Source organism: Micropterus dolomieu, linkage group LG20, assembly GCF_021292245.1.
Source record: "Micropterus dolomieu isolate WLL.071019.BEF.003 ecotype Adirondacks linkage group LG20, ASM2129224v1, whole genome shotgun sequence".
Lineage (NCBI taxonomy): Eukaryota > Metazoa > Chordata > Actinopteri > Centrarchiformes > Centrarchidae > Micropterus > Micropterus dolomieu.
In genome coordinates, this window is record NC_060169.1 from 1,542,913 (window position 1) to 1,557,744 (window position 14,832).

The 14,832-nt window shown below is 41.2% G+C and overlaps 1 protein-coding gene across 1 annotated transcript in view; it reads left to right on the forward strand.

Moving 5' to 3' along the window:
• The window catches only part of LOC123958575 (NACHT, LRR and PYD domains-containing protein 12-like), a 52,441-nt gene that overhangs the window by 28,834 nt on the left and 8,775 nt on the right, over positions 1–14,832 (forward strand). The window contains exon 10 of the mRNA XM_046032019.1: positions 3,061–3,234. Within this exon, the coding sequence (XP_045887975.1) occupies positions 3,061–3,234 (174 nt within the window). The remainder of the gene's footprint in view (positions 1–3,060; positions 3,235–14,832) is intronic.

Genomic DNA, 14,832 nt, shown 5'->3' on the forward strand with positions numbered 1-14,832 from the left:
TCAGGGCTATGCTAACATTAAAGTACAATGATAGCTGGAATAATAATAATAAAGTTAGAGACACATGTTTTCTGAACTCAACAGGTAGTTCAACCTCCTTGCTTTCTTTTCTCTAAGTAATGTCCAGTTTTGTCTGGTATTTATATAAATATGAAGTCCGACAGAGCTAACGACGCTAACAACAACATTGGAACCGGATGTGCACAGAAGCTAGCTGCTGAGAAGCTCCAGTGAAGATAAATCAACGTTGAAAACTAAAGTAAAAAGCTAATGTAATAAGAGCAGTTTACTCCGAGCTCCTGCGAGTATATGGCGTAGTTGTCAGAGCAGAATCCGACCGACTACGGGGGTTTATTTGTCTAATGGTTGAAGCGCTACTCCCTGCTCCCCAAGTTTAGCATCTCTCAGCCGGCCATCAGATTTTCAATCCCCCACTCTGCCTTGCCCTCTCCACACAACGCTCTGAAGCCTCGGTGACGTGCGGACAATCTCAACACTGATATGCTATTGCGACTTAGCATGACTTCTCATGCGAATTCCTTCGCGTTGCCTTTGTGTTTCCGGGCCCCTCCCCCTTTGTGCCGCCTGACAGGAGATTGCGGCTCTACACATCTTTTCATTGACTTTGTGTGTAAACTCACCGCCCCGAACGCTTGCTTCGCTTTTGGTCTGAAAGCACCATTAGTCACATAGAAGCAACCCTCTCATTTTCTGGACAAAACTCTTAACACATCAACACACAACATGGGTGTCTTTCACCCAGGGCAACTCCAACAGTCCAGCCACCATAAAGGAGTTTGGTTTCATTTTGTTCTATTCACATGCAGTGACTTGTCAAATGTGTGCAAATGTGCACATTTTAATTAATTAACACCTAATTTGCATATCAATGCGATTATGATGACGTTAGACACAAATGTTACTGTTTTCACCTGTAGTGTCAAAGCCAGAGGTAGTGCAGGAGATGGAGCATTAGTTGGACTTATTAACTTGCATTCTTTTTTTTTACATTTACATTTATTCATTTAGCTTTTTATCCAAAGCGACTTACAATTACTATACATGTCAGAGGTCGCACGCCTCTGGAGCAACTAGGAGTTAAGTGTCTTGCTCAGGGACACAATGGAGGATGGGTCACAGTGGAGGATTGAACCAGGGTCTCTCACACCAAAGGCATGTGTCTAATCCATTGCGCCACTGCAAATTTAAATTTTTTACATTTACATTTACTCATTTAGCAGACGCTTTTATCCAAAGTGACTTACATGTGAGGAACAGCATACAACCATCAACAAAGCGTCAAATACAGCACAAGATCTTCAACTGACAATACATACTAATAAGGGCAGCTATAAATACTAGTAAGAACTAATAGCACGTATGGCATCAATGGGGTAAATACCTAGGGAAAAAAGTAAGAATTAAAAAAAAATTGTAATCAGTACAAGAGAATTTTAAGGGGATAGAAGAAGAATAGCACATGTGGCGATGGTGCAATAAATGAAACACATGCCTTTGGTGTGAGAGACCCAGGTTCACTTCCCACTGTGACCATCCACCTTTGTGTCCCTGAGCAAGACACTTAACCCATCATTGCTCCAGAGGCTTGCAACCTCTGACATGTATAGCAACTGTAAGTCGCATTCAATAAAAGTGCAAGCTAAATGAATAAATGTAATGTAATGTTAGAGGTGTTACAAGAGAAAGTGTTCTCGGAAGAGATGAGTTTTCAAGAGCTAGAGAGGGACGACCCTACTCTGATTGCATGTGGTAGCCCCATCATGGTGTCACAGATGAGAACAGGGACTGAGATTGTAGGGAGGCAGCGTTCGTTGAAGGAGCGCAGTGGCCCAGAAGGAACGTAGGCTTGTATTATGGATTTTAGGTAGATGGTGCAGACCCAGTAGTCACTCTGTATACAAGCTTTAGTGACTTGATTCAGCAGGTCACGGGTAGCCAGTGGAGGTCACTGAGTATAGGTACATGAGTCCTTTTGGGCTAATCAAAAACCAGACGCACTGCTGTATTCTGAACCATTTCTAGGGGCTTCACCGCACAAGCTGGAAGACCCACCAGGAGGGCATTGCAATAGTTGAGGCGAGAGATAACCATGGCTTGCACCAGAAGCTGAGTGGCGTACTGAGTGAGGTAGGGTCTGATTTTTTTAAAATGTTGTATAGAGCAAAGCGGCACGACCAAGAGACAGCAGCAACATGGTCTGAAAAGGACAGCTGGTCATCAATCATGACACCCACGTTTCTCACTACCCTGGTTGGAGTGAAGAAGAGGAGTTAGTTTGCAGTTGGGTGTTATGGTGGATAGATTGCTTGGCTGGAATGACCAAGAATTCAGTCTTAGACAGATTTTGTTGAAGGTGGCAAGCCTTCAGCAGTATCCTGTGATTGACTGTGCCAAAGGCAGCTGATGGGTCAAGCAGAATAAAAACCGAGGACTGGGCTGACCTTAGGGCTTCTGTCACAGACAAAAGAGCTGTTTCAGTAGAGTAGCCACTCTTAAAACCAGGCTGATATGGACCTAGGAGGTCAATCTATGAGAGGAATTCTGAGACATGTTTGAAGACTGTTTGTACGACAGCTTTGGATAGAAATGGTAGAAGAGAAACTGGTCGATACTTCTCGACTTGAGTTGGGTCGAGTGAGGGCTTTTTGAGTAAGGGTGTAATCTGAGACCTTTTGAAAGTGGTTGGGAAGGTTCCCGAAGCCAGAGAAGTATTTAACACACGGACCACGGTAGGAGATATGGCTTGGAGGAGATTGGTAGGAATCGGGTTCAGTGGGCATGTAGTGGGACGGCTACGGGTCAGGAGCTCTGATACTTCGCTCTCTGTGAGAGGAGTAAACGAGGAGAGTCAAGTGCCATTGACCTGGGAAGATGGAGGAAAAGATGTAGTAGGACTGCTACATGTTAGCCTTGGTGTCGAGCCTTTAGCGCCATTTCCTGAGGGTTTCTTTTTTTATAACAAAAAACAGCGGGCTACTGTGAACGTCTAACAAACTGTTTACACTGACAGTGAGGTCCTGTTTGTGTGTGTGTGTTTAGCCTGTCAGGTTGTCTGATCACAGAGGAAGGTTGTGCTTCACTGGCCTCAGCTCTGAGCTCCAACCCCTCCCATCTGAGACAACTGGACCTGAGCTACAATCATCCAGGAAACTTAGGAGTCAAGCTACTGTCTGCTGGGCTGGAGGATCCACAATGGAGACTTGACACTCTCAGGTATAGACATATGGACAGTCGCAGCTCTTACTCTGACTAAACTGAACTTTGGTTCATGTATTATGGTGGATATGAGTGAAGTTGTATGAAGCTGATTGTCACTTTGAGGGATGTGCACAGGCAATTTGGTGGGCAGGAGCTCAAGTGAAAAAAAGGGCACTTCTCATAATTCTTTTTTTTTTTTTAACAAAACATTAAATATAGTAACACAACTCTAACTTCCTTCCAATTTATTTTTATTCCCTCACACACAATTGTTTAATATTTAGAATAAATTACAGCACCAAGGAGAGGGACATAGTTTCATTAATAATGTGCTTATTTTTCACAAGGCAATAAATTGTTTTAATTCTTTGGTGTTATTGGAATACATAACACTCCAAAATCAACAGAAATCTTCACACTAAACTGTGGCATTGGACTGCAGGCATAATTAAAATAAATACTTTTTGTTTCACAAGCAAGATGCCATATGAGTAAAGATAACCTTCCTCTTCACTCAGTCAAGCAACAGAATACTGAATTCCCTGAATACAGTAATGTATTGATCAAATACGTTATTGTTGTTGCTATTATATTATTTGAGGCAGGGCACTCTGTATCAAGTAAGGATCTATCAGCATACAACAAACTAATTGAATAGAGAGTTATTAGATGAGGAGCCAACAGTAACTATGAAGTTACTGTTTAATGAAGGACACTTTTTTCATATAGTGGTCTATTTTGCTTCCATGTGTAATACACATTTAGATGGTGTTGGTTTTAAGCCTGCTACCGCCTACTGTCTAAATTAACCAAAACAAGCTAATTTGCATATTTACTCAGAACATTTCAGAGGTTCAGTACAGTACATTAGCCTGTATGGCCATGAGATATTGCCTTAGCTAAACTTCAGCTAACTTATTACATTACGTCAGCTCGTGCGTCACACATGTTAGCAAGTATAGGCCTATTTTTGCCTATTGTCTTTTATTTAATTAGCGGTAAACTGGATGCACTGGTAGTTTAGTCTTTTGTTCATCACCACTCACCTCCACACAAGCCAGAAGCAGGGAGGGGCTGCTGCCTGTCTGTCTGTGAGTTGTTGTGCTGCTGAGAGAGAGAGAGAGAGAGAGAGAATTTCTCTTGAGGATGAAAAGGGGCAGGTGCTGAAGCCCCTTTTTATGTCTGTGTGTGCATGTGCCTGCTCACTCTGTTTCTTCCTCCAGGGTGGACCATGGTGGACTGCAGAGACTGAAACCTGGTCTGAGGAAGTGTGAGTGTGTTTTGCAAACAATAAAGTTTTTTAGTTGAATTCATGAGAACACAGTTGCACATGTTACACATGAGTTTTTGTATTAATAATGAATGTCTCATGAGTTCAAATCAGGATTTAGCTTCTGTTTTTGTAAGTGTGGCTGGAAATATGCTAGAATGAATGAATGAAAAAACGCTCAGTGGAGTCACCCGAAGCCACCTTCCTTAAGGTAGGCAAGTATTATAGGACAATTTACTTTAAGCATTCTTAGTGCATTAAAATGTTCCTGTCAGGTTGAGCTAATTTCAACTACTTCATATCCTGCTGGGTAGAATATACCACAGCAATGCATCATATTCTACAACAGTGGTTCTTAACCAGGGGGTCAGGAACCCCCTGGTCCCATGCGGGTCGCGAGAATGCTACTATAGACACAAAAACAGAAAAACTAATTTTCAACCTCAAAAAGGGGTCGGACTACCAGAAAGGTTAAGAACCCCTGTTCTACAAGATCATCAAGTTTTCATGTTTTCATGATCATCACGGTAAATTATTTTAGACAAAATGTGTATATATCGACATATCCATCATTAGGGGTGGGAGAAATTGATTTACATATGTAAAAAATATTTTTTCTTGATGTTAATTCATAACATAATGTTGAATGCAACAGTTGGAATTTGAAGTGCAGCCCCTGGACCGTCTGTGGCGTGCACATATCAGAGACCAGTGTTCCACAGTCTATGGTGTTGCCCCTAAACAATTAATATAAAGGCTCCATGTAGTTATTACATTCGGCGCACAGCTGCTGCTGTATGAATGTCCGCTGCTATAAAAATTTACATGATCATTAATATCAATGTGCAACTAATGATTTTCAACCGCACACTGCGAGCACAGTAAACTTAACGCTTGGTTACCTTCCTCTCCTCATTCTTCAGAGGACATCTAGCTGACATGTGCTGTTATAAGAGCAAGCAAGTCTTTTAAGGAACAAGGCGATGCTTAATGCAGGGCTTAAAGTTCTCCGGCGCTGTGCCGGAATTTCCGTCGCGAGGCGTTTTTGTATTCGACAATATATATATATATATATTGTCGATATATATATATAATATATATATATATTGTCGAATGCAGTCTTCCTCTGCACAGTTGGGCCCAATCCCAACATCCACCCTCACAGACTCACAGACTTTGAGGCGCGTTCCCAGGAAGTCCGTGAGGGCTCAGGGCTGTCCCACTGTCAAATTGTCAAGTGCGCGAGGGCTTTCTCGTGGACATTTTGAGCCCTTTTTAGACCCTTTGGCTGAGGGAATTGCTCACAGTTCATAGCGGTATGACGTGAAACACAGAGGTTACCAGGGGAAGCCCTGAAGCAAGAGAAAAATCATGGCAAATCTGCGTTATAAGAGAAGAAGAAAAACAGTAAACAAACAAACATCGACACCATGCCTTTCATGCAGCCGTGAGCTCCCATGTGAATGCAGAGTACCAGCAGTGCTGCGCAATAAAACAATAATGATATATTAATAATTATATAATAATTATTACAATATAATTTTCCTCAATAACAATATAACAAATGTCAAGTGTTTGATTTAATTCACTTGAATCACGAACAAATCCGCACTTTGTTGAGGAAAAGGGACTGAAAAAAATATTACTTAATTGAAATTTATTTAATCATAATTGTTTTGAATGTTTTACCTCAGATTTGTTAAGTGAGTGTTTCCCACAGAATGACAGTGTAACTGTGGCACCAGCTATAAACAACGTTCTAACTTTCTAACTAGCTGTATTCTAACGTTAGCTTGGCTCTTCTCATTAGCTAGACTCCTTACATGCTTGCTAATAACTTTTTTTAAGCTTGGCGTTCGACAGCGTTGCGTTGGACAGATTTGTGCAGCGGTGTTCATGAGGGAGAGAGAGAGGGACGAGCGAGAAGATGTGCTGCGCAAATGCGCTACAGCGCTCCGCAATCAAATACCATTTTAAATAGGCCTAGTAAAATAAAAATAAAATAGAAAATCAATATGTAGGCGGGCCACATTGAATGATGTGAAATGTTTTATAGTGATAACATTTTCAGCCATATTGCCCAGCACCTATATTTTCCACTTCAAGCACTGATTATAAGTGGTGGCAGGAAATGTTACCAGAATGCAGGAAATTGACTGTAAAATGCTCCAAATCTTCTGGGGAAAGACCCCCAGACCCCCTTCATATAATTCCACATTGAACATTTTATTGAAGTGATCCAATGAAAGTGAGCAGAGCAGAGGAAAAGATAAGCAGTAAGTTGTCAGTCTGGCAGTAAATGTACGGTGGAGGTCACAGTGTGACCCTGAAGGATACTTTCTTTAAAAGTATCAAGTAGTACAGGGATTAGTACAGTATTTCTGAAGTCACACAGTGAGAAAAAAGAAATCCTGCATAGAAAAAGTAGCGCATTAAGATGCATCGATAATATTTCTATAATTGTATCGTAGCCCTCTGAATCGTAATCGACTCCTCAGATTCCCACCCATATATATCATGTATTACAATATAACCAAAAAACATTGTGATATTATTTATAGCCCGGCCCTAGTTAAAGTTAGGCGTAAAGTTATGTGTATTTGAATGTTAACGTATAAACTGAGTGATACAAGAAGTTTTCGGCTGGCTGGCGATCACTATTTTCCTTACCTGAAGATTTTTTAAATAACAGATATACAAACCCCATTTACATAAAAGTTGGGATTTCTTTGTTCATTCATGTGAACCTTTATTCAACCAAGAAAACTACAAAGAAAATATATTCAATAGTTTTACGGATCAGTGTAATTGTATTTTGTAAACATAAACAAAGTTAGAATTTAACGCCTGCAACACACTCAACAAAATTGGGACAGAGGCATGTTTACAAACTTGTGACATCACCCTTCCTTTCAAAAACACTTTCTAATCGTTGGGGAAGTGAAGATACACATTGTGCCATTTTTGCAATTGGATTTTTTGTCCATTCTTGCTTGATACAAAACTTCAGCTGCTCAACAGTCTGTGTCGCCGTTTTTTTTCCTCTTCATGATGCGCAAATAAGAATCAGATCTGGACTGGCAGCAGGTCAGTCAAGCCCACACACCCTGTGTCTATGAATCCACGCTGTTGTAGCGTGCGCAGAATGAGGCCCACCATTGTCCTGCTGAAATAAGCATGATGGCAACATACGTCTCTTAAAATCCTAATATATGCCTCTGCGTCAAAGGTACCTTCACACACATGCAACTCACCAATGTCTTGGGCACTGATGCCCCCGATACCATCACAGATGCTGGCTTTTGCACCTTTCTGATAACAATCTGGAAACCGTGGCTGTCACGTTAAGTAATTGTTAATGTTGTTACAGTTCACAGTTTATTATGAAATAAATGTTATTTTTTTCCGTAGTTGTCAGTAAAGTTGTTAATAAATGAACAGATGGTAACCTGCAGATGTTTTGTGTCTGTTCTCTCCATCAGATGCCTGTGAACTGGAGCTGGACACAAACACAGTGAACGCAGAGCTCAAACTTACGTTTAACAACAGGAAGGTGACATATGTGGAACAGGAGCAGTCATATCCTGATCATCCAGACAGGTTTGACTGGCCTCAGCTGATGTGTACAAATGGTCTGACTGGTCGCTCCTACTGGGAGGTGGAGTGCAGAGGAAGAGTTGAAATAGCTGCGACTTACAGGAGAATCAGCAGGAGAGGAAACAGGAAAGACTGTTTGTTTGGAGACAATGATCAGTCCTGGAGTCTGAGATGCTTTGGTGCTGCGTACTCTGTCTGTCAGTATACAAGACTCAACTCCTACCTTCACAACAACCTTTCATTACCCCTCGTCTTCCTCCTTAGCTTCCTCCTTAGCTGACACACTTCATATTTTCCTCCTTCTCCTCTTCCTCGTCTATCTGCTCCTCCCCTCCCTCCTCTAACAGAGTAGCAGTGTATGGTGGAAAATGAGCTTAATTCCCCAAATGGTGGAATATCCCTGTAACGTTAGCTAGGCTTATCGTTAGCCGGGTGCTCTGCCCTGAGTTCCGAGATATACGGGTATTGCTCGAATTCTGAGCTACCCTGAATATTAGGTTGTCGTGCGCGCTCACGCGTTAGGCAGTCATTACCCAGATGTGGGTAAGTTAAATGTGAGTGTTTACACAACAGCTGATGCGAGAGTAAGTGTAACATAAAGCAATTTGGCAGCCGCCGTTAATCTCTTGTTGCATGGGATGCGCCGCATACCTGGTAAACAGTAATTTCAAACATAGGGCAACACGTTTTTTACTCTGAGGAGTTTGCAGGTCTGTATATCTATCTGTCTATATCTATACTTTTTTATCTCCATGGTTTAGATGAATTTATAGGACACGTTTCCCTGTTTGTATGTTTTTTTGTTTTGTACCTTGAAAATGGAAAGTAAAGTCATTTCAAATTCAAAAGTTCTCTTGTTTTTCTATCTTTTGTTCTGTTATTTTCTTGTGGTTTTATATCTTCTGTAAGATGTTGTAAAACCAAGATCACAGACTTTCTCATCTGATCACCATCACTGCTTGTGTGTGGGTGGTGGTGAAGTGGGAGATCTTGTCGTTAGTACAAAAACTTTACTCAACACTGTGGTTCTTTGATCATGTCAACAACAAACCAGACAGGCAACTGAATCCATGTGAGGCGTGATACAAGTACAGAGAGTTTTACTAGTGGACTGCGTGTGTGAAAAGTTGTGTTTACATCACGTGACACAATCAGCAATACATTTACCGGCCCTAGCGGTTCCGCGGTCCTTGAATATTATTTTGTTACTAATATTATTAGCACTTTAAATCTCTTTGTGTAACTTGCATTGTGCTGCTGGGTGTTGGAGGTCTGGTCTTTTTTTAATTGAAGCCATATACTGTCTAATTTTCACCTTCTCTAACAAGTTCAATGGGATTTGTATATTGAACTTTAAACCAAATTAGTATTCCCCCCGAAATTCTTCCTGTTGTTATTCCAGGAAGATTGCTTGAATTGACTGTGAACTTCCCATAGTCTGGAGGATAGCCAATGGGCAGTCGCTCCCTGTCCCACGTCGCCATTTAAATGATGATGTCAGAGGGTTTGAAAGTTCTTCAGTAAACTCCAAAGACTGATGGTCACTGGATTTTCCATTAGCTGATTACAAAAGATTCACATTGCTTCATTCTGCAATATCAGTTATTGAATTTATCGTTGTAAGAAATATATATTTTTATTAAATATTATAACTAAACGGTAGTTTAACACAGGGTTCGGCAGGACCGTTTCTTAATGATAATTCCAGTTTGTAGTCTCACTGGTTAGCTCAGTTGGTTTGTGTGTTTGATCCTCATTGAAGACCAATTTATTTTTATTTTTTTTCATAATCCTCTTCAACTCTTATGAAGAGACTGTTTCACCTGCTCACAATAAAGCACGTGCTGGACTGTGTGCATCCCGGCAATTGGTCCACATCCATCAACCTACGACTTTTCTTTTCCCCATCATTCCCAGGCAGAGGAAATTCCTGCGCTTCTCATTCAGGGGAATCCATTTAACGTTACACATTTCCTGACGGCTATTTCGGAACCTTTGAAATAACCTTCGGGAAATGTGTGATTGGATTCCCCTAAATCTCTTCATAACAACTTTGTTGCAGAGGGTAATAAAAAACACACAAAAAAAGAGAAAAAAAAGTTGTTTAGAGTGGGAGTCAAACAGTCAAGCAGGGAGTCCTGCGCGCTGCCAACTGAGTTTGGAAATTATCCTAAAGAAACGCACCTGCTGACCCCCTGTAATCAGCTCTAGTTTGTTATCTCAAGATCACAAGAAAATTATCCTGTTATCACAGAAAAACAGAGTAAAAGAAATATTTAATAATAATAATACATTTTATTTCTATAGCGTTTTGCAGGACACTCAAAGACACTATACAATAAAACCAGTAGTTATATACATTTAAAAACAGATCAAAAACATAGATAGAAAAATATATGAACCATAAGTAATAACATGATACAAAAAAGAAAGAGCATAGGGGCGACCGTATAAATAACAAACAGCAGTAACAATATAACATTATTTAAAAGGTTAAAAGTTAGTCTAAAGAGGGGGGTTTTGGTAAGTGATTTGAAAGAGTCCATGTCGCTACATTCTTGGGTGTACGTGGGTAAAGAGTTCCACGGGGAGGGCGCTGCGATGGTGAAAGCTCTGTCCCCCCATGTACGGTGCTTGGTGCTGATTGGTGGGGAGAGGAGGTTTGTGTCGCAGGAGAGGAGGTTACGGGAGGGATTGTGACGGTGGAGGAGGTCTGTGAGGTAGGAAGGGGGATGGATTAGGTATTCAGTGCATTCTTTTAATTATTATTGAAATTCCTCAGAATTGCAATTTTTAAAATATATCAAGTTGCTATAGACAATGTTAATATAATTAACCTGGTTGGTGATTAATTAATTCAGTGTGATTTATTGGTATGAATGTCAGGTGAACAATATTGCCAAAGTTTCAAGGATAATAAGATGAGAAAAAATACAATACATTAAATTCAACAGTTTGTGTGTGTGTGTGTGTGGTATGTCTACTGTATATAATTCATGTTTAAGTAAAGGGCTTTGTTCTAAAGTCTTCATATGTGCGCTGAAGCAGGAAATATTGCTCTCTCTCTCTCTCTGTGGTTATTTCCTGTTGTTTCAGTCGTTTGTGAACTTTCACTCTGTCCCTCGTGGTGATGCAGATCTTGTCTCCATGTTGAAGGTTTGGTAAGTGACAGTTTTCAGAGTTTAAAGCCTCTCAGCTGCTCTCTGTTTCCAAGCTGAAAATTTAGACGTTTGTGCTGAAGGGCTCAGCTCGGTGCTAACAGTTACCTAGGCCATTTTGTTGCCTATATTTATTAACATCTAATCAAACTGTTCCCATCAGCAGTAAGCTGAATCAGCTGTTAGCAGCTCCTGGTAGCAAAACTTAAACATGAATATTCTCGGGCAGGTTCTGCAGCATCTTTCTCAGATTTCTAAGTGGATTTCTGGACGTTTCTTCATGACGGACAGAGAGATAATGATTTAATGTGTTTCATGTCTGTGTGTTCAGATTTGACTGAGTTATGGCTCAGAGGATTGTTATTTTTGAGGCCTTCTGGCCCCCGGGGGAGCCGCCTGTCATGCGTTCAGGCACAGTGTTGAGTAAAGGTCACTAGCAGGGCCCCGTGTTGACAGCTGTGTTTAATAAAATAAATTTACATCAGACAGACTTAAAAACGTGGCTGAAACGCTCCTGTGTAGATATACTGTTATGGACATATGACTGTCCACATGAAACATTACTGAGTATTTTTCTTTCAGTTCAACAAATCAATATTTAACAAATCAGGCTAATTCTTGTGACAAGGAGTCAGAAATAAATACATAAGAAGTAAAAGTGAAAATAAAATTAGAAATTAAAATAGAAACTATGAAAGAACATTTAAATTACAAAACCCATAGTACACATACATACAGGACTTTGACCAATGTTGTTCCTCTGCAGTACTGTTTCAGGTTACACAGTGGCGTGATTAGCTGCAAACCTGTGAGAGAAATATGATAATACCATCTACTATACACAGTTTACACCAGAATAAAATATAATGAAGTACATAGTGTTTGTTTGTATTGTTATGACCTGGCTCAAAAGGCCACAACAAAAGGGAGACACACCATGGTAAACGGTTAACATGTGTTTATTTAACAAAAATAAGCCAAATCAATAGTTACTTCAAATTAACATAATTTATGTATGAGGTATGTAGACTGTGGTTTCAGTAGTGTCTGTGCAGGATGATGGTTGCATGTGTGGAGGTGTTGTAGCATGCAAACAAAACAAATACCACAACGCAACCAAAGAAAACCAAACTCCCGCAGGGAGGTCTGATCTGGTCTTGACAGCAGCCCCTTGCCGAATGAGAAAACAATCCCAAATACTCTACGAGGGCAATTAGCCCAGGTGCCCAGAGCCACTACAATCAGCCCCTCCTCCACAAGAGAGAGAGAGACAGGCCACACCCGCTCGTGACCCCACAGGGCGTCACAGTATTAATATAGATATGTGATAAAACAATAACATAGTTTTCTGTATAGTGTAATAAACATATTATTATATATATATGTATTAATGTGGAGAGGCGAGGTGTTGGTTGAGCTTGGTGATCATTCTGGAGGCAGCAGTTTGCTGTTGAATTACATTGTGTTCTGCTGAGAAGTGTTTCTCATGTTTTGTCCTCTCCATTTCTGTCAATGACTGGAGACGAAATGTTAGAAAGAGTTTAGATGTTGCTGTTCCACCTCAGATCCTTTGATGTAATCATTGTGTTTTCACTTTCTGTCTCCTCAAATCAACCATCAGCTCCTGAGTTTTGCTGATGTTGAGCATGTATGAATCCAAAGAAGGTTTAAGACACGGGCAACTGGACTTGGTTGAAGAAACCTAGAAGACGTTTCGTCCCTCATCCAAGAGACTACTTCAGTTCTGACTGACTGGCAGGGAAACTCAGCTATTTAACCTCTGTGGGATCGTTAGCTAGGATCGTCAATACCGCTGGTTCGTTGGTGCTCCTGGCTGGACAGTTATATCAAGTTCACACTAGAAGATGTCCAGTTTGGCCTTCCTGCACTGGACCAATTGAAGAGGACAGACCTGCAAATTGGAGGATACAGTATGCACCCAGTGGAGCAAAAGCTAGGGGACATCTGAATCCTGCTGTTTGAGGACAGAGAGGAGGGGGAACGGGAAGCTCAGAGGTGAGATCCATGACTCTTCTCCATGTCAGAGCTCACTCAAATCACATCATTGCAGTCATATCTGTCACTGAGCTATTGATTAACAGCTTCCAATAATCAACTTCGATCTCTCCTAATGAACACACTCCGGCGACTGAATATTCAGCTAATCAACTAAGATGAGACGGCATCTCTCATTTTTCACTCATCCTGTCTTCTTACTGATTTTCTGTCTGCTTCTAAAAACTGGTCAGAATAAATCTTTTTCAAGTTTAAACTCGTTCATTAGTCAAATGTTTGTTCATCAGGATGCAACGACAGAAACCAGACCCTCCTGAACCCAGCTGTGTGTCCCTGAAGAGTGACCAGTCTATGGGTCGTTTTGATGAATTTAAGGTTGGACAACCCGCTGATGGAAGGTAAGAATTTTAAAACTGAACTGTTATTATGTGACTCTCCTGAGAAGTGTTACGATGGGTGGCTGAGTTAAGCAGGTTGGAGGACCCAAACGCAGGACACAGAGTGGAGCAGGTATAGTTTGAGGGTTTTAATTAAACAAAAGGTGAGCACACTTACAAACTGAGTGGCTGAAAGACTAAGTCCAAAACAAAGGTTGTCCAACAGAAAACCAAAACGAGCAGGGAAACACGGAGACACGACGAGTGAAGCTGACGACACAAGAAACACACACTGCAACTCAGGGTGACAACATACAATGATCCGACAAGGACAAGACAGAAACACCAGGTATATATACAGACAGGGACTAACGAGCAGGGCGGGAGCAACACAGGTGAAAGACATGAGGCTAACGAGGCACAGGTAGGGAGAGAGCGAGCAGAGGAAGACAGAGACAGACATGCAGAGGGATCACTGGGGTAAAAGACATGACAAGGGTTACCGAACACTAGACGACAGACAAGACAGAGACGGACATGAGTGAACCCAAAAACACAACAGACTATATAACTGATACTGGACACAGGAAAGAACCCAAAACACTAAGACATAAACCGAGACACAGAACGAGGAGCTAAGACACAGAATACAGAGCAGACCAAATCACAATAATACAAACAAGGACCAGGAATGAATACCGACACATGAACTAAGGACATGCAACTAAACTCAGACTCCCAAACAAGACACAGACAGGATCATGACAAGAAGAGGAATATGACAAAAGAAAATGGGATTAACTATAAAACGCTGAATATTGTGGACACACACAGACGGCATCATATCGAAGACGGCACGCTAGCATGAGCTCATCACTTCAACTAACTCTCAGAAGTGCAACCACATGGGAGGAGCGCTTCCCATGTGAGGGTAGCCTCCGTCAGACCCACTTATTAGAATTGGATTTAGTGATGAAATAACGTATGAAAACTGTAAAATATAAAACTTTCTGCACCTTAGTTACCACACACCTTATCTTCACTCCACCATACAACACTTCACAATCCATGACATGCATCCAACACAAAACAATACATTTACAGAGGCAGGCAGAGGGGTTGAAGGAGTGGGAGAGATTCTCATTGGCCTCGTGTCCTACCCCTGGAGCCCCGGGCGTTGGGGGTGCTGTGGGGT